The 21882-nt window shown below is 40.1% G+C and overlaps 1 protein-coding gene across 1 annotated transcript in view; it reads left to right on the forward strand.

Annotated features, from left to right (window-relative positions):
• Positions 1-18611, forward strand: part of RSF1 (remodeling and spacing factor 1) — a 65042-nt gene extending 46431 nt beyond the window's left edge. Inside the window, exons 11-16 of the mRNA XM_076328449.1 lie at positions 1057-1166; positions 4180-4247; positions 5392-5599; positions 7288-7511; positions 9627-9815; positions 11641-18611. Of these exons, the coding sequence (XP_076184564.1) occupies positions 1057-1166; positions 4180-4247; positions 5392-5599; positions 7288-7511; positions 9627-9815; positions 11641-12215 (1374 nt within the window). The 3' untranslated portion in view covers positions 12216-18611. The remainder of the gene's footprint in view (positions 1-1056; positions 1167-4179; positions 4248-5391; positions 5600-7287; positions 7512-9626; positions 9816-11640) is intronic.
• Positions 18612-21882: the final 3271 nt, after the last annotated feature.

Here is a 21882-nt window from a genome sequence, read left to right on the forward strand (position 1 = left end):
CTGCAGAATCGCCTCCCTACCCATTACAGCTGGGTTCCGAGTAGAGTGCTCTACCATTCTGTAGTTTATAAAGGTGGGATTCGGTTTATTAACGCTGGTGTCTGCTGTATAGTTATCTAGGTCTGAGCTAATTGCCATAGCTTTCCTTTGGAATTGATGGAAACAAATGTTTCTGGCTTATGCTTCAGAGGGAATATGTAGTATCTATTAGAAGCATAACATTTGCCTCTGACAAATGTATATTGAAGTCACATGTGGTTAAAAACTATAATCATTTAGTGTTTTGTTAACAGATGCTTTTATATGGTTTCCCTTTACAGAAGAGGAAGAATGTTTTTATTCATGTGGAGAACAGCCTCTTCTCACTTCTTAAATACATTTTAAAGCGATTCTCTTGAAGTCTTAGCCAAATGCCTTCGTCCAAAATTGTATAATGTTTCTTGCATGAGAGTTTAAAATGAAACTCTTGTTTGTTTTAAACATAGGCTTTCCACTCTGACTGTAATAAAGCCAACTTTCTCCCCCTGTCTCTGGATAACAAATAACAGATTTTACAAACTTGCAAAAGAGTCTACGGCTGGCAGCAAATATTTGAAAAATTCAGCCTGGGGGCAGATTTTTTTTTAATGAATAACTTGGAAACAATATCATAAAATTAACCTGCGTGGAACTTTATTGAAACTGCACCATGTAAAGGTGTCCCTGTGCTCAGTATGTAGAGATGCTAGCAACGATTTATTCAGCCGCTGCATTTACTAGTCCTGGGAGTATCACCTGAGGCACGATCTCAGCGTTGTAGTCTCAACACAACGATACGCTAGCCTGAACGCTTAAACTCTGCGTTTGTGAAATCATGTAGCCAGTAAGGGCAATATGCGCAAGTGTTCACCTGAACCCTGCGGTAACAAGTCGTTATATTAGAAGCCAAAATGCGTTGTGTTGGGCATCTGAGCTTTCTAGATTGTACGAATATCTGTACTGTATGAGTTCAGTCATAATGAGTGTGGAGGGAGGGGGGAGATAAAGCTTTTTGACACTTCTGTCTGATGTGAACAGGAGCCAGAAATACCTGAAGGTCAGGAAGAAAAGAAGAAAGATTCCAAAAAGCCAAAATCAAAGCTGCTTGAAAGGAGGTCTACCAGAACCCGAAAGTGCATAAGCTACAGGTCAGCAGCTTGTTTAAATAGCTTGTGAAACAAAGAAAAGTCATACTGTCGTTTTCTTTCTCAAGCAACCCACCGCTTCCCACGCACACTTTCACATTGAAAAGAGAGGCCCAACTAAAGTGTCTTTGTTCTTTCCTCTGAAAACTTGCTTATGCTTGATGGTTGTAAAAGCATATGAGGTGCTATAGTGAAGGGATGATGCATAAAAAGAATAAAATGTATATAGTACTTTGGGAATACCGGAGAAGGTTTTGGTGTTACTGCAGTTTCTGGAGTAAGTTAAAGCAGGTGAATCATACCTCCCCTTTCTGCCGAAAGGGAGACTTATGCTTGTGTCTAAAGGCCGTAAATTCCTCTCTCTCTTTTTTGCCCCCTTACAGCTTCTTTACATGGAAGGGGCATGAAACTTAAAATGCAATTATGAGACAGTACATCTATCTAAAAATGGTCTGTAACTCCTTAGAGAAATTGTGATAAAAATGCAATTAGTAAATTAAAATTTCAAGATATTTAGACTCTGTGCATTCTGAAAGTAGAACAGGTCACTAAAGTTTCCAAAACTCAGCATGATTTTAATATTATCTTTTATTCTCAGTGCATTACCAAGGTGTTTTATAAACTGTTTTCTAAATAATACCTTGAGATTATTTAGAGATAGAGATACCTCCATATCCTCTTCAGTCCACCGGTCAAGTAGGCTGCCGTTTGGGATTAGAGAAGAATGTGGTTGCCTGAGAGCTTGTGGGTTTTTTGTCCCAGCTGCATTAGGAATATATATATATAAAAAAAAAAAAAAATATATATATAAAAAAAGTACTGTCTTTCCTGTACTTGCTCTATGTAGACCTTTGTCATCAAAAATTAGAACATTACAGCTTTCAAAACCTTCCAACAGTAACCATGATTAAACTCATAGTCAGTCTGGTTTTGCTGTTTAGGAGAGGCAACGGTGTTTGTATATGCTGAGTTTTCCAGCCTATTCAGAAAACTCAGTCTGACCTTGCTTAGCTGTTGATTTTCAGTAACTTTTTAAATTAACAGCAAAAGCCACAGCAATGAAAACGCCATTGCTGCTTTGGGAAATGAAGTATTTCTGTAAGGAACTTTGTGCCACAGGCAAGATGGTATAGATTTGCTATTATGTTTGTGACAGGTCAGGCAACATCTGACGAGGAGAAAAAAAAATCTTGCCTGTAGGGTATCTGGCACGACTTCAGCAGGACACATGTTGTGCAAAGACAATAATTTTTATTGGAAATCATGTTTCATATAATGTTGCTCTGGAAAAATCGATCTGATACAAAATGACACAGTCTTTCTTACAGGCTACATCATATACACACAACTCTGAGCTGGTGGAAATATTACACGTGTCAGTGTGTCACTTCAAATTTATATGTCCGCAGTGAAGTCCTGCTAGTGTCACTGAGAATTGTGTATGCTTTCCTTCAGCGGGGGAAAATAAATGCTAAACGTCTTATTCCGCTTACAGACAAATCTGTATTGTGTAGCGTTCTGGTTCTCTAAAGATATGTAATCCCTTTGTATCACCCGAGTCATCTGTTGAGTCCTCTCGTGAGGAGGTTAGCAGAAATCTGCGTTATGGATAAAGCAGCAGCAGCAGCAATTATGTTCCATTACACCTAATGGACAAGGAGCTGTCAGCTCATGTTTGAGCTCAGGTTATTTGTTAGCAGTGATTCAAAAGCGTTAAGTGATTTCTTGCATTTTAAACAGTTGGGGTTTTTTAGCAGTGAGGAGGGAAAATAGTGTTTGAGTAATGTGGAACTAATCTTATTGATGGAATAATTTCAGAGTTACTTCCTTGCTGTGTAAAGCTGTAAACGTGACATGCAGTTGTTCTTAGGGAATATAAAGAGACCAGAAATCCATCACCTTATTTTTAAAGGAGAAGGTGTTTTATGCTTACTATTGGAATACAGAGTAATATTAGATCTATTTTTTTCTTGTTCTGCTGGAGGTTACTATGGAAGACCAAGATAAATATAACTGTAATCTTTCTTTCGTGACTGAGAAACTGAATCTTTAATGAAAGTATTGTTCAATTGTTGTTTTTATCTAAAAAAAAAAATTTTTTTTAAATGAGAAGAAAAACTTGCATCTAAATAAAATGTCTTTCCTACGTAGTTAATAAAATTTGTACTTTTGCATGTTATATCTCAAGGCATCTATTTGGTGATACAGGCGACAATCCTTTTTTACGGGATTTGAACTCATAACAGAAGAAACAAACTGAAGTCATCTGTGTAAAAGGACTGGATCCCTTTTCCTCCATTTGCTGTTCCCTTTAAATGAGTTACTCAGCGTGCAGAGATTTATGCGGTTTTAAAGCTGCTGCAGGACAAATGTACTCAAATATTTTGCTTCTGTTTGCCCTATTTAGTTATGTCTACATAATTACAAAGAACAGCATACAGTATGTTTTATGTGTTCAGCTTAGGATGTTGCAGATCCATAAAGTGTCATTACCGTGAGCTTTAAGAAGAGAAAGAAGCTACCTGAAATAAGTTTTCAAGGAAAATTTAGACAGGATGCATAAATTTACTCTGACTTTAATAGGTGCTTTTCAGAAAGTCTGTCTTGCAGATTGGTAGTGCGTATGTCATCTAATAAAAGGTGTAGAAAAAATGACTAATACTTTGTGTGAAAAGTGCCACTGATATCATCTTAAAGAACTTTCAAATTATACATTGGTAAATTCAGTGGTATGTCACGTAAAATGAAAGTGGTTTTCTGTTCACATAAACCAATAGTAAGACAGCCAGGCAATGATAAATAATCTGCTAGCAAGTAGAAACAAGAAACACACCTTTTAAAAAATGGCTATTTTATCATCAATCCAGCCCATTATCTTTGTTATTTTATTATATATCCAGCCCATTGTCTGTGCAGTGTGATTTCTTAGAGCAGTTTTAGATTTTGAGGTATGCTTTCATAATATAATTTAATTAGGGTTCACTTCAAAGTGGTAAACGAAAGCTGTTACTTTTAGGTTTGATGAATTTGATGAGGCAATTGATGAGGCAATTGAAGATGATATCAAGGAGGCTGATGGAGGAGGTATGTTTCTGATGTTGTTTGTTTTTCATTGCAATGGTGATAAGATTTGAGACCAAATTTATTTTGATGTGAGAAGCAACAAATACAATCCCCTCCCTTAAACTTTGTAGTTTACAGTTCTTACTGCTGTATTTTTGGAATCAAACTAAATAATTTCCCTTGGGAATGGCCCTCCCAGGCTGCCAAAAGATGCCAAAAAGTATTTGGCCTTGATAGTTAAATTCAGCTTGTACATATTTTGATATACGAATGCAGTGAATAAGCATGACAAGAAAACCTTAAAATTAATTTGCCAAGTTTTGGATTTGAGATTGGAATGGCAGCTAGTGCTATTGACATTTGTCCCCTGTATAAATCGGGCTCATAAATTGGTCCATCATTGGACCCTGTAAAGACTGGGTCTACAAAAAGTCATCTTAAAAATATTAGTCTGGATCTATAAGCACTTCTCAGTTGAATGTGAATAAAGTGAAATTATGTTCTTTGTTGCCTGTTAAGGCAACGTAGGGGACAAAAAGAGAGATCTTCAACAGTATCTGAGGGATGTAGATGGATTTGTGCTTCTGCATCACCTTAACTTGCCTGGAGAAAACCGCCATGAAACATTATCCCTCAGTTGTTTGCCTTGTGGCATCTCCATAAGGGCACCAGTTTTCAGAAGCTTGGTGGATGTATACAGACAATCTGAAAATCGGGTGTCTGGGGGTCTGTAACACAAGACCCATATAATAAACACAACTAAGTCTCAACAGTAAAACCAGCTTTTCAGAAACTCCACTTCCCGGCCAAACAGCAACTTAAACACTTCATTTCCCAAGAAGGATATTCAGCATTGTGAAGAAAATGTATTTTCTAGTATCTGCCCTACTCAAAAGGCACTAGCATTGGTAATAATGTGGGTTGGGGCTGAGTATCAGAATGCTGACACTAGCCGCTGTCTTCCATGTGGACTTTGGTATTTCCAAGTGACCACAGCTGCGGCTGTGTGTGTCAGGAACAAGACTCCAGACAGAGTCTTGCATGACAAAAAAATACTCTGCTTTACAGAAAATAAACTGAAGCTAGAGGCATGGGAGAAAGATACGTATAAAGTTAAACAAAAAATAAACTTGCTCTTTTTTCCCCTTTCTGTTACTGAATTCAGGCATTGGCAGAGGCAAAGACATGTCTAATATCACAGGTCACCGCGGCAAAGACATTTCCACAATCCTAGAGGAAGAAAGGAAAGAAAACAAGCGACCGCAAAGGGCTGCTGCAGCACGACGCAAGAAACGACGGCGACTAAATGACTTGGACAGTGACAGTAATCTGGATGAAGAAGAGAGTGAGGATGAATTCAAGATCAGTGATGGGTAGGTCTGCAATTTAACTTCCGCCACAAGTCACGGACCGCTACAGGCTTCTGTGACTCTGCGATGCCCCTGAAACGATCATTAGGAGCATGTGCCCAGTGCTGGAACAGCACTGCACAGTGCCAGCAAAAGTCCTCCTGGCCTAGGGGAACATCACTGTATTGGAAAAACTGCACTCCGGATCCATGTGCTGAAATCATTCAACCTGTATTTTAAGCAAAACATGCTCTGGAAATGTTACTGGTATGTTTGAGGCCACGCTGTGGGGTTCTATACACGGTTATGTTAGGGAAGGAGCCAGACAGGCTCAGTCCTCTGACGGATGTGACTGCCTAGCAGAAATCCTTCACAAAGTTGTAGCTAAAAGGAGGCTGGCTGTTTCCTTTTGAGAATGTGTTGTGTTTTGTGGAATTTTTATTGGGTCTGATTGCCATTTAGAAATTGGAAGAGTAAAATTTCCCCATTTAGAGCATACAGAATTTGACATGCAGGTTCTGAAATCAGTTCTTGATTTCTGCTCTCTAGGAGATAGAGTTTGAAAACAGCCGAAGAACTGGTTTATACTGTAGACAACAAATACGTGTCATGTGAAGCTTCAAACGCTAAATGGGTATTGCTCTGGCTAACTGAAACTTTCTGTGGAATTTCTCATTGTTCGGTCTGGGGAATTCCTAATGTTAAAAAATTTAATAATCATTTTAGACATCCTTTATGCCTCAGTGAAGAAACATAATGGAGCATGAGGTCTAGGCTCTTCACCATCAACATTTAAAGCTTTACACCAGTCACTGAGTCAATTTACGAAGTGTATGGATAATCTGTACAACATAGATGCAAATCTTGAGCTTTGTTTTTCACCTGTGACCATGCTGAGGACATTTCAGTGGCACCCTGAATAGTTGAGCTAAATGTGCTGGAAATTTCCAATCAGTGAGTGTAGCTTGCGGAAATCTCACAGAATTCATAGTGCATTGATCTGTCAAAGTGTGCTCATGCATTTTCAACTCCATCCTCTGCTGAATGCCTTCTGGATGTTATACTGGAATTTACATTTCGGCTGGCGGCCAAACGCAAGTGACTCTGTACCTTCAGTGCTCAGCGGTTTTTAAAAAAGCCTTTGTTCACTTTCGAAACGAAGTGAGTGTTACAAGCTGCTAAGCTTGCGAGATGCATGTTTTGCATGAGAGCAACAATTTTGTGTTCAGACACCATATTGTAATTCTCAGAAATGGTGTAGGACAGTGCTTGGTTCATGAAGGGGAGGTCATCTCTGCTGGAACACGGTGGGTGGTTTTTTCCCCCTCTGCAGGTGATGCTCGTCCATAGTTATTGCTATGCAGATGTCACTTTGCAGTGTATGATATGAACACTCTAGAATCTGTCCTTTGTAAATGTCACCTGCAGTCTCAGTTTGACAGAGTGTTTGTATTCACCTGCTGTTCTAATCTGCTGTGTAACGAATGCACTGTAAAGCTACATCACAAGGGTACAACTGAAACCTAATGTCAGTGATGGCAGTTTGCTCTCTCTGGATCTTTGCTCCGCATTATTACTGTAAGATTTGTGTGTTTTTCTGTGTAAGATAATACTTACTTTGCATATATCACTTGCTTGTAAAATAGTAGTAACTGTTTCGATCCTTTGTTTCCGATATCTATCTCTGTTGTCTATGGTCTCTCTTCGAACAGATCTCAGGACGAGTTTGTTATATCAGAGGAAAATCTGGATGAAAGTGAAGACGACCCACCATCAAACGAAGACAGCGATTCAGAGTTCTGTGCCCGCATATCCAGGCGACACCTCTCCAGGCCCATGAGGCAAAGCAGGCGGTTACGAAGGAAAACAGTCAAGAAAAAATATTCTGAAGATGACGAAGATGAAGATTCTGAAGACAATTCAAGCAGAGAATCTGGTGAGTATGAGAGTCTTAAACATGCTAAATAGTCTGTACAGGAGAGAGGAAGAGTGGAAGTTTCAGTTTCCTGCCACGACTGACACTAACTTGTTTGGTTGCTTTGATCAATTCAGATGTCATCTTTGCTCCCTGTCTGTAAAGCAGTTTGCTGCCTGTTCTGCTGTGAATATTCTGCAGAAAACTAGTATTGAGTACTAGGTTCTTGGCATTGTAGGTAAATATGTATTTAAATGAATGCTCGTGTTACGATTCAAAAGGGCACCTTGGTGGAGAGTTTCAGGTGTTCTGCATCTTCCTTTTTGGAACATGATTGCAGGGAAGAGAAAGGATGGAGGCAAAAATGTACTTCTTTATAGCTACTTGAAGACCTTCTGAATACCTTTGAAAAAGCTTCTGCGAGAAACATGTTTCCCTCGCTTTGTATGGAAGAAAATTCCTTCAGTTGTATGGCATTCTGTGTTCTCTGGTAGGCTTGAAAGCAAACTATAACACCTTGAATCCATCTCTTCTACGATTATCCCTTTTGATCTTTAGTAACTGAAGACTCTTGCATCACAGGAGAACCTAATGATTCACTTTATTCTGCTTGTCCTTCAACCAGTTCGTTTTCTGTTTGCACAGTCTGAAGTGTGAGAATACCTACGCAATACTCACACCTTTTCATGATTAGCATCTTTCTCTGAAGACTGTCCTCCTTGTTTCTGCTTCATTTCAGACCCAGTCCTAGAAAGTGCCAGATACATAAGCACTTATTTTTACTTATTTTTATTGTGAATTTAAGGTACTAAGTACACTGGAATGTTAACTTATTGCAGTGTGTGTTACCTTTCCAGTGTTTTATCTGTCTCTCTAGAACATAGATGATGAACACGGAGGAAATTGCTTTGAAGTACTGGTTTCCAAAAGGAGGGTTCATGCATGGACAGATGAAGATAGCTACATGCACTTAAAATAGTTGCTGTCTCCCTGTCCTGAATGCATTATTGCACCAATTGTAAGCTGTTACCAGTGAAGATACTGGCAGAAGTCTAATTGCGCATCTATTCTACAATGCACAGCAGCAACTATTTGTTTCCTGGTGGACACACATCTGTGATAAAATCAGCCGATTCCAGTTTCATTCCTTATGTTTCTAAGAGTATAGTCCTAACTCTGTGTTTCTCTGTTTACCCCTGTTATTGTCCCTCAGGATCCTGCCTTAACCCTATTTTGAGCTAAGGAAATAAGGTACCCTGCGAGTGGCTTTGTTCTCAGTCTCCAGAGACGGAGTTTCTTTCTGAAGGTGGTTGTTCTTGTTGACTTGCTCCGATTCTTTCTCTAATATTTTAGGAAGTAAAGAGGATGCCACTTGGATCTGTGACTCATGTCAATCACTAACTTAATAGTATGTGACATGTATAGAAATGTATCTTGGGATAATTGTTCTGGCACAGCTCAGTGAAAAAGCAGCTAAAGTTGATGCAAGGCTATTTTCAGCTGATGTAAATAACTAATTCTTAAAGACACTAGCTGCAGTAGACTGGTGCAGGAAGAACTGTGAATGATGGTAAGTTTCTTCTATACAGTTTTTGTTTTAAGCAAGCTTATGATCGAGTGAGACTGATTTTTCTTGTTAATTTAAATTCTGTAACTCAGATCTTAGCTGGAGTTTCATCTTGTCAGTGGTTTTTCATTTACCTATTCTTAAAAGTGTTCGAGTAGAGTACAATTTATTTAAATTTTAAAAACAGAAGGGACTTTCCAGCATCAGTGGTAATGTGCATCAACAACTCCGATTCAGTAAGGTTGTTTCAACTGTCAGGAATTGTAGAGGCATCTTTGGCACCAGTAGAGATGAGGGAACAAAAACACTGACAGAAAACCTGTTCTGGCGGAGTTTGAGGGAGACAGGAAAAAGGTTTGTGAGATTTTAAAATCAAACAATTCTATGCTGACGATGAATGGGGGAACTGATGCATGAGCCTGGAATGGGTCAGGGTAACAAGGCATGATGGTTGAGACTCTCCTGTGCTGGAAGAGCGCATGATTTTATTGGTGCCGGTCTAGAGCTTAACTAAATTGTGCAGTTTTGCTTTAATGGAGTAACGCGCGTCACTGTTTTCTTCTGTACAGAGAGTGGTGATTACACAGATTACAGTGATGACGATTACCTGGAAACTAGGAGAAGATCAAGACGGAATCAGAAGAGACAAGTTAATTATAAGGAAGATTCAGAAAGTGATGGCTCACAGAAAAGTGTCCGATATGGGAAGGAGTTAAGAAGAGTTCATAAACGCAGGCTCTCCACTTCAGATAGTGAAGGTAAAACAAACAGTCCACTGTTTGCAGGAGCTGGTGTATGTCAGCATTAGCATGAAGAGAAAACTGTATATAATTCAGAGATTTTGGAGAATCTTCTTTCTAGAGTTCCGTGATGTTTCTCAGAAACTGTTTCCTTCTGAAACAGTCCACTGGTACTTTATGATGCACTGTTACAGTCACTTCTCAAAGTCATCGTTGTCCCTAATCCTGACTTCCAGGTCCGAATTGACTGTGTCTGGCGCGGAGTGCTGGGATTCCAAAAATGGCACTAACGTAACTGTTTCACCACTTTTCTGTTAAGAGGTCACAAAGCTTCATCCCACGAGTCTTTAAAGATTCTCTTTTGTAGGAGAAAGGGTATTATTTCTGGTGCTCCGATTGTATTTGTGCTGGTGGTTAAGACCCATTCAATCTCTGGTTTGAAGGAGCTGTGAGAAGTACAGAAGCCTGCTCTCAGTAATGTCAGTCACACCACGAGCGACTGGTGTGCATTTTGATGTAAAATTAGCTTTTACAAAAGCAACCGCTGACTTCGGGTGCTTTACATTCTGGGCGCCCAGCTTATGAGACCTTAGGTCCGGCTTTCAGAGACGCTGAGCGGTACGGGTTGCAATGGATGCCAGGCTTCCTCAGAAAATCAGCCACGCTTGACAGGCCGAGCGCCTCTGATTTGTAGGTAAGTTTTGGAAGTGCTGGCCTGCGTTTACAGAGTGTTAGAAGATCCTCTTAGATGAAGGGAAACAAGTATGTAACACAGCCGTATAGTATCTCAAAAACTTGATCTTATACTTCAGTACAGTCTGTTCTCAGACGTACGATGTATAGGCTCTCTGCTAAGAATCTGCTATATGGTGGCGGAGTTTTTTGCTGCCTGCACTTGTGACTTTAAACTGTGCCTGACTGATGGTGTCTTTTTTTCTCCATGAAATCCTATTTCCTCAGGTCTTTTTGGTACTGGCTTTTTGCATATTGAAATCAGCACCATTTAGTACCATTCCAGTACTCTCCCACACTGTGTTATAAAATATGTAACAGCGTTACTGGAAACGTAATTATGTTGAAAATACAGGAACTCTGACAGAGCCTCTAGCAACTCGAACCTACATTAAATAATACCCTTTAAAATGACAGTTCACATGCATTTCTAATGGAAATCACAAGGAGACAGCAAATAGTGTTTGCCATTTGATCTTTCGGTCTCTGTCTTTTCTCACCTAAGCCATCAAGGGTCAGTGTAAAGGCTGTCAGCGTGTAGGCAATGTTCCAGTTTGCCAAAAAAAAAAAAAAGGCCTCCCATTAAAGGGCAGCAAACTTCAGGTGACAGTTAGGCAGTGTTCATATGCTTTGGAAGAAGTTGTATATAATTTGGGAGTGATGGGGGTATAGTACAGTTGTGTGTGTGTGTGTGTGTGTGTATATATATCTTTTTACGATAGTGCAGCCATTATTTGGGCTCTCAGGTTCTGGAAGGGTGCAAAGCGGGTGCTGTGAGATTAGGGATACAGTTCTGCGTTATTCCTGGCATGCAGTTACCACTTTTAGGGGGGAATACACCTGCCTCCAAAGCCCCCGGTACTCCTCAGATTGGAAGCAGAGTATCAACAAATTGTTGGTCTTTGCTACTCGAGCAGTTTATTTAAAAAGTAAAAAGAATGCCAGTGTTTTGACATGGCTGGGGAACCTGGGGAAGGAGATGGAAATGCGTGTGGTGAGAGGGAGAGAGAGAGGGCTTTTTAATGGGTGGGAAAGATGAGAAATAAAAAAGTATAATTGTTTTGGTTGCACTCAGATTTGCTAATGGCTTTAAGTCTGCTGCTTATTGCAGAGAGCTACACATCGAAGAACTCTGAAGATGATGAATCCACAAAGGAGTCAAAGCGATTGATTCGAAAACGTCGGCGAAGTACAGATGACTACTCTGAGGAAGAAGGAGAGGATGAGGAAGACGAAGGGAGGCCTGTCCGCAAACGGCTGAATCGAATCGAAACAGACGACGAAGATAACTGCGAAAATGCTAATGACGATGCAGAAAACCCCGCTCCTGCAAATAAGCTGCCAGCACCACAAGCTCCTCAAGACAACACCAAGAAGCACTGCTACCGGATAGAAAGCGATGACGAAGATGACTTTGATAACGTAGGGAAAGTAGAGAGCCCTTTGGACTACAGCCTGGTGGACTTGCCTTCCACCAACGGACAGAGCCCAGGTAAAACCATTGAGAACTTGATTGGCAAGCCAAGCGAGAAGACCCAGGCCCCCAAGGACAGCACAGCCAGCGCCAGCCTGGCGCCCAACGGGACGGGGAGCGGGCAGGAAGCAGTAGGGCCGGAGGAAGATGAAGACGAACTTTTGAGAGTGACTGACCTCGTTGACTACGTCTGTAACAGTGAACAGTTATAAGACTTCCATTTTTGTGCTAATTTATTCCACGGTAGCTCATACCAGCGGGCCAGTTATTAAAAGCTGTTTTATTTTTCCTAGAAAATTCTCCACTACAGTATCACTTTTTAGAAGCAAGAATTTCACCAGTCCTGCAGTCTTTCTGTGAAGTGACCAGTTTTGAACTTTGAAGATGAATTGCTGTAAATTCCCTCTCTTACCCCGCCCCCCCCCCCCCCCCCTTCTCCTTCCAAGTCCATGGTCCTGGGTAATTTCACTCACAAAAACCTTATAACAACAAGAGATTTGTATATTTTTGACTTTATATTTCCTGAGTGCATACAAATTTGTGGAAATGGGTGGCCTAAGAAAGCATTCCAAATCGGTCAGGGCCCAAACCGGAACTGGCGTGGGTTTGGCTCAAGGGGTGGGGCGGGGGGTGCAGAAGCACTTGTGCTTTAGCTTTTTCATATGAGATATATATTATATTTAAATGTTCACAACTTAGATTACAACTTAACAGACAGTTAAAAAAAAAAATTAATGTCTGTACTGTCGCATTTTGTGAGTTGTAGGTTAACATACCATAGCTCATTTTAGTAATCACCTTCATGGAAGCAGTTTGATTTTAATACTGGAGGCAAACAGAATTATTAGAGGCCAAGAAGGTACCATAAACAAGAACTCTGCTATCCATTATGACTTGCAGACTTTCCTAATAAACATCCTTTAAAGTGTTTGTACAGTAAAGTGTACTGTAATGACGTTTTTGACAGTCGAAACACGCTAGCCATGAATTTATAAAGCTCTCTCATGCATAGTTCATCAGATGGTCTTCGATGCACAGTGTCTAGTGGGAGGACGTATTGATGTGAAGTTAGTCTGTAAGCTGGATGGCACCTTGACGTGCTGCAGACTTTTTTTTTTACAGACAAAAGAACCCTGCGGTAGCTGCCCGGCCACTTGAGTTTCACCATCTGTTGGGAGTATTCTGAACGAAATACGTTTGTACAAACGGCACTGACCACAGAATGACAGTGCATCAGAGGATTGAGGGATTTTCAAATAAACCGTGACTGGTCCATTCATGTCCTTAATATCTACTTCAAATTGAAGTAAACAAATGGAACAGTTTTTCCTTTTGGAGGTTTTCTGTTTGGGGTTTGTGTGTGGTTTTATTTTGATTTTACTTATCTGCCTGGATGTATTAGCAGGTTTTGAATGTAGTGTTGGCCTTTGGCCATTAGAATTTTCTTAAAATACATTTTAATAATTGTCATGTGACCAACTGGTTTCAAGAAGGCAGTATTTCTGAGAGAAAACGCTTGACTCCAAGACATCTCATCAACTTTTGAGTGGGCATGAAGTGATACGTGCTTTTATTCAAGAAAAGAAAAAGACAACAAAAGAAAAAAAAACCCAACATGGGGCACATAAAGAGCAGAACTGAAATTTGTTTTGGGTAGCATTCAGTTTTCTCTTTACTCTGAATTAAGATGCAGGCTGTAGCGTTTATACATGTTGTAGCACACAGACAGCTCAAACAGATCTGCCAAACATTGAAATCCAAAAAGGTCACGTCTATTAATCCTTTTGCTCCGAGATTTGGATTTTTGACTGGTGTTTATGTCCATTGCCGGCAATGGATGCACCAAAACTGCTGCTGCCACCGAGGAGTGAGTTCTCCTTTCCTGCCCCACCTAATTCCCTTCCATTATATTGTATTTACTAGTCAGTCATTAAGCACTTCTGTTTTCCTGTAATAAAACCGGCATTAGGCCTTTACTAAATACCTCTCTAGAAAACCTAGATCCAAAAATTACCTACCTTCTGGCCTTGAAAGTCTTGGCTTTGTTTCCCCACCTCTTTCTCCACAAGTTCTATCAGAACCACTCCATGACTCTTACTCATTCGGGTTCTAGCAGTGCACATACCCTGCTGTAAAACTAGAAATAGCGGAGGTGCAAAAAGACGGAACTCGCTCATTATCTGCTGTGCTAAGCAAGCTTGTGATTTAAAAAAAATGAGAAATCACTCTCTTTCTAAATAAGAACTTAATTCCATTAAAGATTAAATATTTTTCCACCTCACTGATGTTAACTATTAACAGTTTTCATGAGCAGACATTAAAACAGGGTAGTGAAAAGCCACAGAAGTTTAGAATGAGTTCTTAAAAGCGTATGTAGCATTTTAAGCTACTGTAGTGTTTTTCTTTGCTTAGGTGAGGCACAAACATAGTGCTTCTACATTTCAAATAGATACTTACATTTTAAAACAAGCAAGAACATATGGCTTCCACTCTTCAATGTCAATAATTGCTGAGCATTTTTAATACTTGCAGTGCAAACCGTCTGATTCACATGCCGCAACACTGTGCAACCGATGGGTTCTCACTTGTTTTGGCAGTGCCATAATCTTTTTTGCTGCCTGATGGAGCCTTTTAGTATCTGATCAGTGCTGTAGCAAACATTCTTGCTTGTAGAGTCTACCCCAAATGTTAAATACCTAGTGGGCAAGTAATTGTGAACGTAGAAAAATACAAGAGAGTTACAACACCGAATATGCCAACCAGGAAAAAAACGAGTACTGAGTTAGGGAGTGATGTAAAAGCAGGAAAGACCAGGAAGCGGAACTGGAGCATTGAACCTTACATCAGGAGCATCGCATTTTAAAAATGCGGAATGACAAGTTGTTACCAAGTTTTACTTTCTATAGGTCGCTTTTCAAAAACAACTTTTCTGTCTTCTAAGTCACCTTCGGTACCCGAGACAACTTCATCCCCCAGGATCCAGAGTTCCCCCTTAGACCAGTGGGAATGTTGTGCAAATAAAAACTGGAAAAAATGCCCTAGAAAGTACTAACATTTTCAAACCCGTATTTCTCTCATTTCTAAGGCTTCCTGCTTGGTGGAAAATGCAGAGTCTCCTATTTGGAAAGATGACATTTTCTGACGTGAGGCCAGCTGCCTGCCGCACAGGGTTCATGCTGTTAGAGTATGTATATGTGATTCCAGAGTGGAAATGTCCTCCCGGTATCCTTACAATCTTGTGCTCTTCTGTACTCATCGTGAGGTCAGAAGTTAAATGTCTTTGACTACTGATCTTCAGGTGTGGCTTTGGACTAACAGAAAGCTCAAACCATTTGAGAAACAGTGAAAACTGGCCAGGGATTTTTTTAACGTAATGGGATTTAAAAGTGCAAGAACAAGCAGCTTTTGGCTGAACATACAAAGCATTTATTCAACCAACTCCTGTTTATTCCACACAGGTTGTCACTAAAAGCTTTGTCTTTTTTCAGTGCAAACTCTGCAGAGTATAACTGATTGGGAAGAAAGTGAACTGATTTCTATGTGCAGTTGAGGTAGCATTGGTGAGGGGAAGAACCTATAAATCGAGTGGAGGAATGGACTTTTTTTGTCACCAAGATAAATGATGGCTGTTTGCTTTCTTGCATGCAGCCCGTGTGACTATCAGCGACACAAAGTGCACAGTAGGTCCGCTCTGCAATTAATGAATGTGGTGCGTTAATCTAACCGGAAGGGTGGTAGAATTAAGAACTCGGTTTCACCGCAGTTGCTGTCTTCTAGTTATTTAGTCTTCTAAACCTGAGCATATTCTTGATTATGAAATGGAAAATGACATCACCAAACTACTGAAAAAACCCTTAGTGTTGAAATCATGTAGGAAGATCAGTGCTGAACAATCAGCTGTTTGATAGTTTGACTTTGTACATGTTGAATTACATTATAAAATTACTGTATCTTCCTGATTTTTTTTATAATGAAAAGATTGCTCTGTTCTAACAGCACTTGAGAGAGAGAGAGATGCTTTTTTCTAAATGGTCTATTTATGAAGTACGCCACCTTCAAGATTTCTTTGGATTAAAGTGTCTCAGTTACTCTTCATATAGCGGGAGCGAATGACTTAGCTGGACTTGTTTTCTGTTCACTTCTGTTTTCTAATTGCTGTGTCTGAACTCTTGTCGAGAGACCTTACTCAAAGAACCTCAAGGGGAAAAAAATGTATGTTCACAAAAGAAAAAGTGTGTGGTAGTGGTATGCTTGTTCTGATTTGTCTTCACATCTGTCATTTGAACTACATCGGTATCCAGATGCTGCAACTGTTTAATAATTTTAATAGTTCATTGTCAGGGTGTCCATTTTATACCTCTGTTTTCAGGCGCTTATAGCTTGGTTTTCAGTGCTCTTCGATAGGAAGGCCTGGTCTAAACTTTCAAATAATTGTTTCAAATTACACATTTTCACAAACTTCTCTTATGAAAAGTAAATGAGGAATTTTTATGGCACCTGCTTTTTTAATTTGCTTTGTACACAGTAATTTAAATAAATTATGGCAGTAATGCTAGCCCCCAGAACTGGTCTGACAAAGAGATTTGTATCATCTAGTTCAAAATGGCAATATATAGGCCTTGAAAACTGGTTTGGGTACATGTGCAGTGACTACTATTCACAGGCTTGTAATATGGATGTAACATGCAGCGCGCACCCTAGATACGTATTTACATTTGACGTATGCTTCCGATTCACTGGGTATATAAATTCCTTAAATATATAAATATATACATAAAAGATCAAATATCTCCAACCAAAACAGTCACTTTCTGAAAAAAATTGTGTTGAATACGGTGGGGGAAACTCCAGCAATTCACATGAAGGAACACAATTCTGCAATTCCTTAAGTGTTTAAAACTTCTATAGAAGCACTTAGGATATTGTCTGAAGTAAGGATTTGCAGGATCAAGCCCACATTTCCTGGTAGTCTTTTCTTCCTCCCCTTCCCTAACAGTTGGGGTAGGGACTGTATCTCACTTGAAATCTTGGAAGGCAGAAAATAAAAACTCCCAACAGAAATGATCCTTATTTTTTTCCAGTATATACTGATGTAAGAAAAATTCTGTATGACTAATTTTTGGTGCTTTACAGTTGGGTACCCAATCCAAGACCTAGCGGAGAGCTCTGGCTTCAGAAGTATTTATCAATTGAAAATTATTTCTGAAGCTGGACACCCAGCAGTTGGGGTATCGAAGATTACTAGTCACTTCTGAAAACGCGCACCACTCACCAAGCTCTTATTTTAGATTAGGTGTAACTAACTGAGATAGTTCCAAACAGCAAAAACGTGTGCTTGGGAATTGATTGTCCCAACGCTTCGGAGTAATTTAACTTATTTTGTATATTGCAAAAGATGTATATTGCTTAGTATGACACTTAAAAAAAGATTGTGTACAGCTTCTGGGGGAAAGAATAGAACACTCTAAAGTAGATAAGTTTTTATAATTGAATATGTGGTGTAAAGGCTCCAGATTTAACTGCAATTAAAAGGAAGTCCTACAACCTGGGTTTTTGACTATCATTTTGTAAATGCTGGCACCCCACACCTGAGCCGAGGAGCAGGAGAGGGGACAATATAGCAGTTAGAGGGGACACGTGCTTAATGAAGGCACGTGTGTCTGCGGATATATCTACTATTGCTACATATAACCCCAAAGGTTACTAACGAGAACTGAACGATGGAGTCGCTCTATTTGTTCAGTTGGTTTACTTTGTGCACTTTGCAGCACTTTGTGTATAGTCAGTCTCACTGGTTCCCCAGGTGCAGACGGAGTCGCTTTCTCCTGCTGTTTGAATGCTCTTTCAAATAACAGCAGGAGATGGGGAATGGATGGAGGGAAGTGGAACGGAAAAATGTGTATGCAAACCCATGCCATTTGCAAGACAGGTCTCGGACAGGCCTAAAAACGACTTCTGACTCGCCCTTTAAAGACTGTATTTCCAATGGAAGGTCTCCATTTAGGAGAGTCATCCCGATACCCTCCTTTTCTCCTCCTGACCTTCAAAGTAACAGGAAAATCTACTTGAGGCCTTCCTTGAGGGAATCGGTAACGATCCATCAGCGCAACGTGGATGTGGAGAAAATTAGGATCACTCCATAGAGTATTATGACAATGTTTGCCTCTGGGGACGTCGGTCGGAGCCCGCACAGTTTGCTTTGTTGTTTGTTCCTCTTACTGTGTCCCACACAACTAAACTTAGATTAGTCTGTCAGAACTTGACTTAAATGATTCTATGGGGATAAAGTCCTTCTACTAAAACATGATAGGCCTAGTTACCAGTGCACCGTTTGTTAGAGCAGTTAAAAGTCCTTAATAGATACTAATCTGCTACTCAAGTTAGCGGTAGAAAAGGAAATCAAATCATAAAGCTACAAGCCTTGTTTAGTTTTCCATTTCATACTCGTTATATGGACTCTAAAATCTTGTACAGTATCTTATTCCTATACTATATTCATTAAAATGGTACTCCTCCCCCTAACTTGCATTAAAATGAGTTGTTAATGCCAACGTGGTTGCTAGTTCCTACCTGTGTTTCACAGCCCTCCTACAGCAGCCAGGAGATGGTATGTGACCCATTCAAAAGCGTAACGTCACCGTTCTCAGTATGCACGATGGTTCTCACATAGGCACAGATCCTGTATATGAGACAAACACCGGGTGTATTAATTGTCCCAGGTAACACAGAACAGGTTACTTGCTAGCAGAATGGTTATCCTCCGATATTCTGTGAGAATTAGATCAAACCTGCCAGATAGGTCTCTTAAATTTTAAGATATACTTACATGAAATACAGTTTTGTCTTACTCCTGTGTGCTGTTTATATGTTTGCAAAGAAACCTTGAGTTCCTTAAAAATGGTCTCATTCACAGTTGGCCTAATTTTTGTTTTCTTTCTCTAAAGAGTTAACATGGTAAAGTTCCACAAGCTGAGCTCTTTATGTAGAGTTTAACCCTTGCATTTCTTGAGTCCTGAACCTTGGTTTTTCAATCTCTCTTCAGTCATGACTTGCTACAATATCAAAGGGAAAGGACCGAGGGGACACACACTGTGTGTGTGTGTGGGGGGGGGGGGGATACGTTGAAAAAACTGGAAGTGTTATTCTTGTTGCACATAAACTGGGTGGTGCTTTCACTGTCTTTTCCCCCCCACCAGTAATACCACGTGCATGTAAAACACGATGCGTTAAAACTTTTTTAAATGGAAGTCATGGTGGCCTCAGTGCTCAAAGGGTTAACTGCAGTTTATTAACAGCTAATGTTTTTAGATTTGCAGTACGCAACTGTTTAAATACTGTATTCCTTGTAAATGAAGTAAAAAAAAAAAAATGTTAAGGCTGGTGCCAATATTTTTGTTAATGAATTGTTCAGCGTTGTCTCTCACTACAGTCTGGTCAGAACTCTTTGTGTATAAGCTGGGCCTGAAGCCATTTTATAGCTTGTAGGCCTAATTGTGTAACTTTTCTTTCATAATGTTTTTGTTATAATATCTACTGTCATTTCTTTAATATAAATATGACATGTAAATTGTCATAATAAAAAAAATTGAAATAACTTGATGTACAAAGTATAATGTGTATTGGAGAAACAAGTGCGTTTTTAATGGTCATCACGTGCACATACAGGAGGGATTTATTTTTTACTTTTAAAATAAGCCAAGTAATGGCTGCTGCGTATCGTTCCAGCCCATGACGGTGACACCGCCTGCCATGGGAATGGAGAACTTGTGTTTTCTGTTGATGTTGTTATGGCAGCTCGGTTGACGGAGTTTTTCTTTCTTTCACCAGCTCTGGCTGACAGTGGGGAAGACCCGATGGATTTCTTTTTGCAGTTGTGATGATTTTCTGCGTGTGTTCCATCTTCTACATATTTTTTATATCTAATTTCACAGTGATGTTGCAGTCACTTGACAAAAACCAGTAGCTTGAAGAGGGTTCAGTGCTTGCCTTATGCTACACCATCCATTTCGTTTGCTGTTGGAGTTGTATAATCGCTGAATTAGTGGTGAATTCTTACAGCTAGGGAGAAAATCTGCCTGGTTGTTACCAGTATTTGTTTGCAAGGGTCATACTTGCAGCCGGCACCGTACCCAGCTAGGCTGTTCCAGCATACATCTGTGAGGTTTCCACGTGGTGCTAATGAGAGAGGTGCTAGGTTCATTTATTTAGGCTGAGACGTGTAAAACCACTAGATGGAAGCCTGCAAAGCAGCACTGAAGATGTAGATGTTCTGACATGTGGCTATGGCAGTGGACATCGATGATGCTCTAGGACTTCAACAGGAAAAAGTCAGGGAGAGAGAGGTGAATCGAAGAAAAGGGTGATTTCTCTCTGTGTGAATCACTGAAGCCCATCAATCTTTTTTTTTTTTCTTTGAATGCATCTGTGGTTATAGTCAAGCTACTGCGTTTTCCTGTAGTGATGAGAAATCGCTGCGAAATCCATCCTCCTGCTCCAAATGAAATGCCAAAATTTTACATTTGCATTTTTGACGGACTCTGGGTGTTTAAGCCTGAACTGGCCACCTTACAGCAGGCAGTGCCCTGTAGTCAGTGGAGAGAAACAGGCTCCCTCGGGTGGCAAGTCCTACCTTCTGTCCTAAGATGACTTAATCACCCTGTGAAGGTACCTGCTTCTCTCCGTTGCCTCTAAACACAGCCCTGATTGACTAAATCACTCTTGGACATCCCATGTTCAGGCATTGGTGTGGGGGTGGATCGTAACTCACTTTTTAAAGCTCTTACAGCTGAGGAAAAGAGCTTTCAAATAGTGCCATTCTGTTTCCTTCATGAACTTAAAGGAAATGTCTATCTACCCACTCTGAACTTCTGTTAGATTCTAGACTCAGTACTGGGGGTATGAAGTATCTGGATCTTGTAAGCGAGGCAGATGCGGATTTCTCCTCCTCCCTAAAGCCTTGGCCTCAAAACCAACTTCCCAGCCGGGGCTTAAACCATCCTTTTTTCCTGTCTTCTTTTGGAAGAGCGGTATGTGACATGAGAAGGACTCACATTTGTGTGCAGGAGAAATTAACTCTGTACCGCTCTACTGCAGTGGCTTAATTCAACTTCAATCATTCAGAAATTTTAATTCAGAACAATCTAAAGGAGTTGTTGTGTGATTTCCAGTTAACTACAGAGGTGGTGAAGGGTCTCCGTGGCCGATATTGGCAGCCATGTTAGATAACAGGGGATGGACGTGAGCAGGAATATTGATTTATAACTGCTAAGTGTGGTGAACGGGCGTTTCCATGTATTTGCATCTCTTCCCACCAGCTGCTGCAGTCTGATCTGTATTCACGGATGAATCGCAGATTTTTGTTTCCAGATGAGCACTTGTCTTGGCCCAGCAAACTTGAAGATGGTCAAGAAGCTTCCTTTTCCTCATCTCATATTGCCTCTGTTGGTTTTTTCAAGGTATTCCAGGAGTGTTTAAATATCACTTCATTATGGAAGTTGCTTTGATTTCAGTCCAGGTCATTATTTGTATGAATAGTAATTATTTGCACAATTAGAATCCAAAATGGGTAGGCGTGGCTGAGGAGCTTTCCAAAACATTTTAGAAAGCTCAGCCTAGAAGAACCACGTTATGTTCTTGTTCCCCCTAGTTTCTTCACACGTTTTCTTTTTCCAGAATGTGCTGCTTTGGCTCCTTGCTATCCAAGACAGTAACTAGGAAAGTCCAGAGAAAGGAAAGATGGAGACCTAATTCTGTTAATAATCGGTTCGTGTTTGTGAGAACCTGGGTTTGCATACAGGTAGGTAAATGACTCCTGAAAAGTAAATTCAAACTGATGAAAGGGAAGATTGAAAACAATGCCAACAAGGTAACAACTAAATG

Source organism: Aptenodytes patagonicus, chromosome 1 (genome assembly GCF_965638725.1).
Source record: "Aptenodytes patagonicus chromosome 1, bAptPat1.pri.cur, whole genome shotgun sequence".
In the NCBI taxonomy this organism is placed as follows: Eukaryota; Metazoa; Chordata; class Aves; order Sphenisciformes; family Spheniscidae; genus Aptenodytes; species Aptenodytes patagonicus.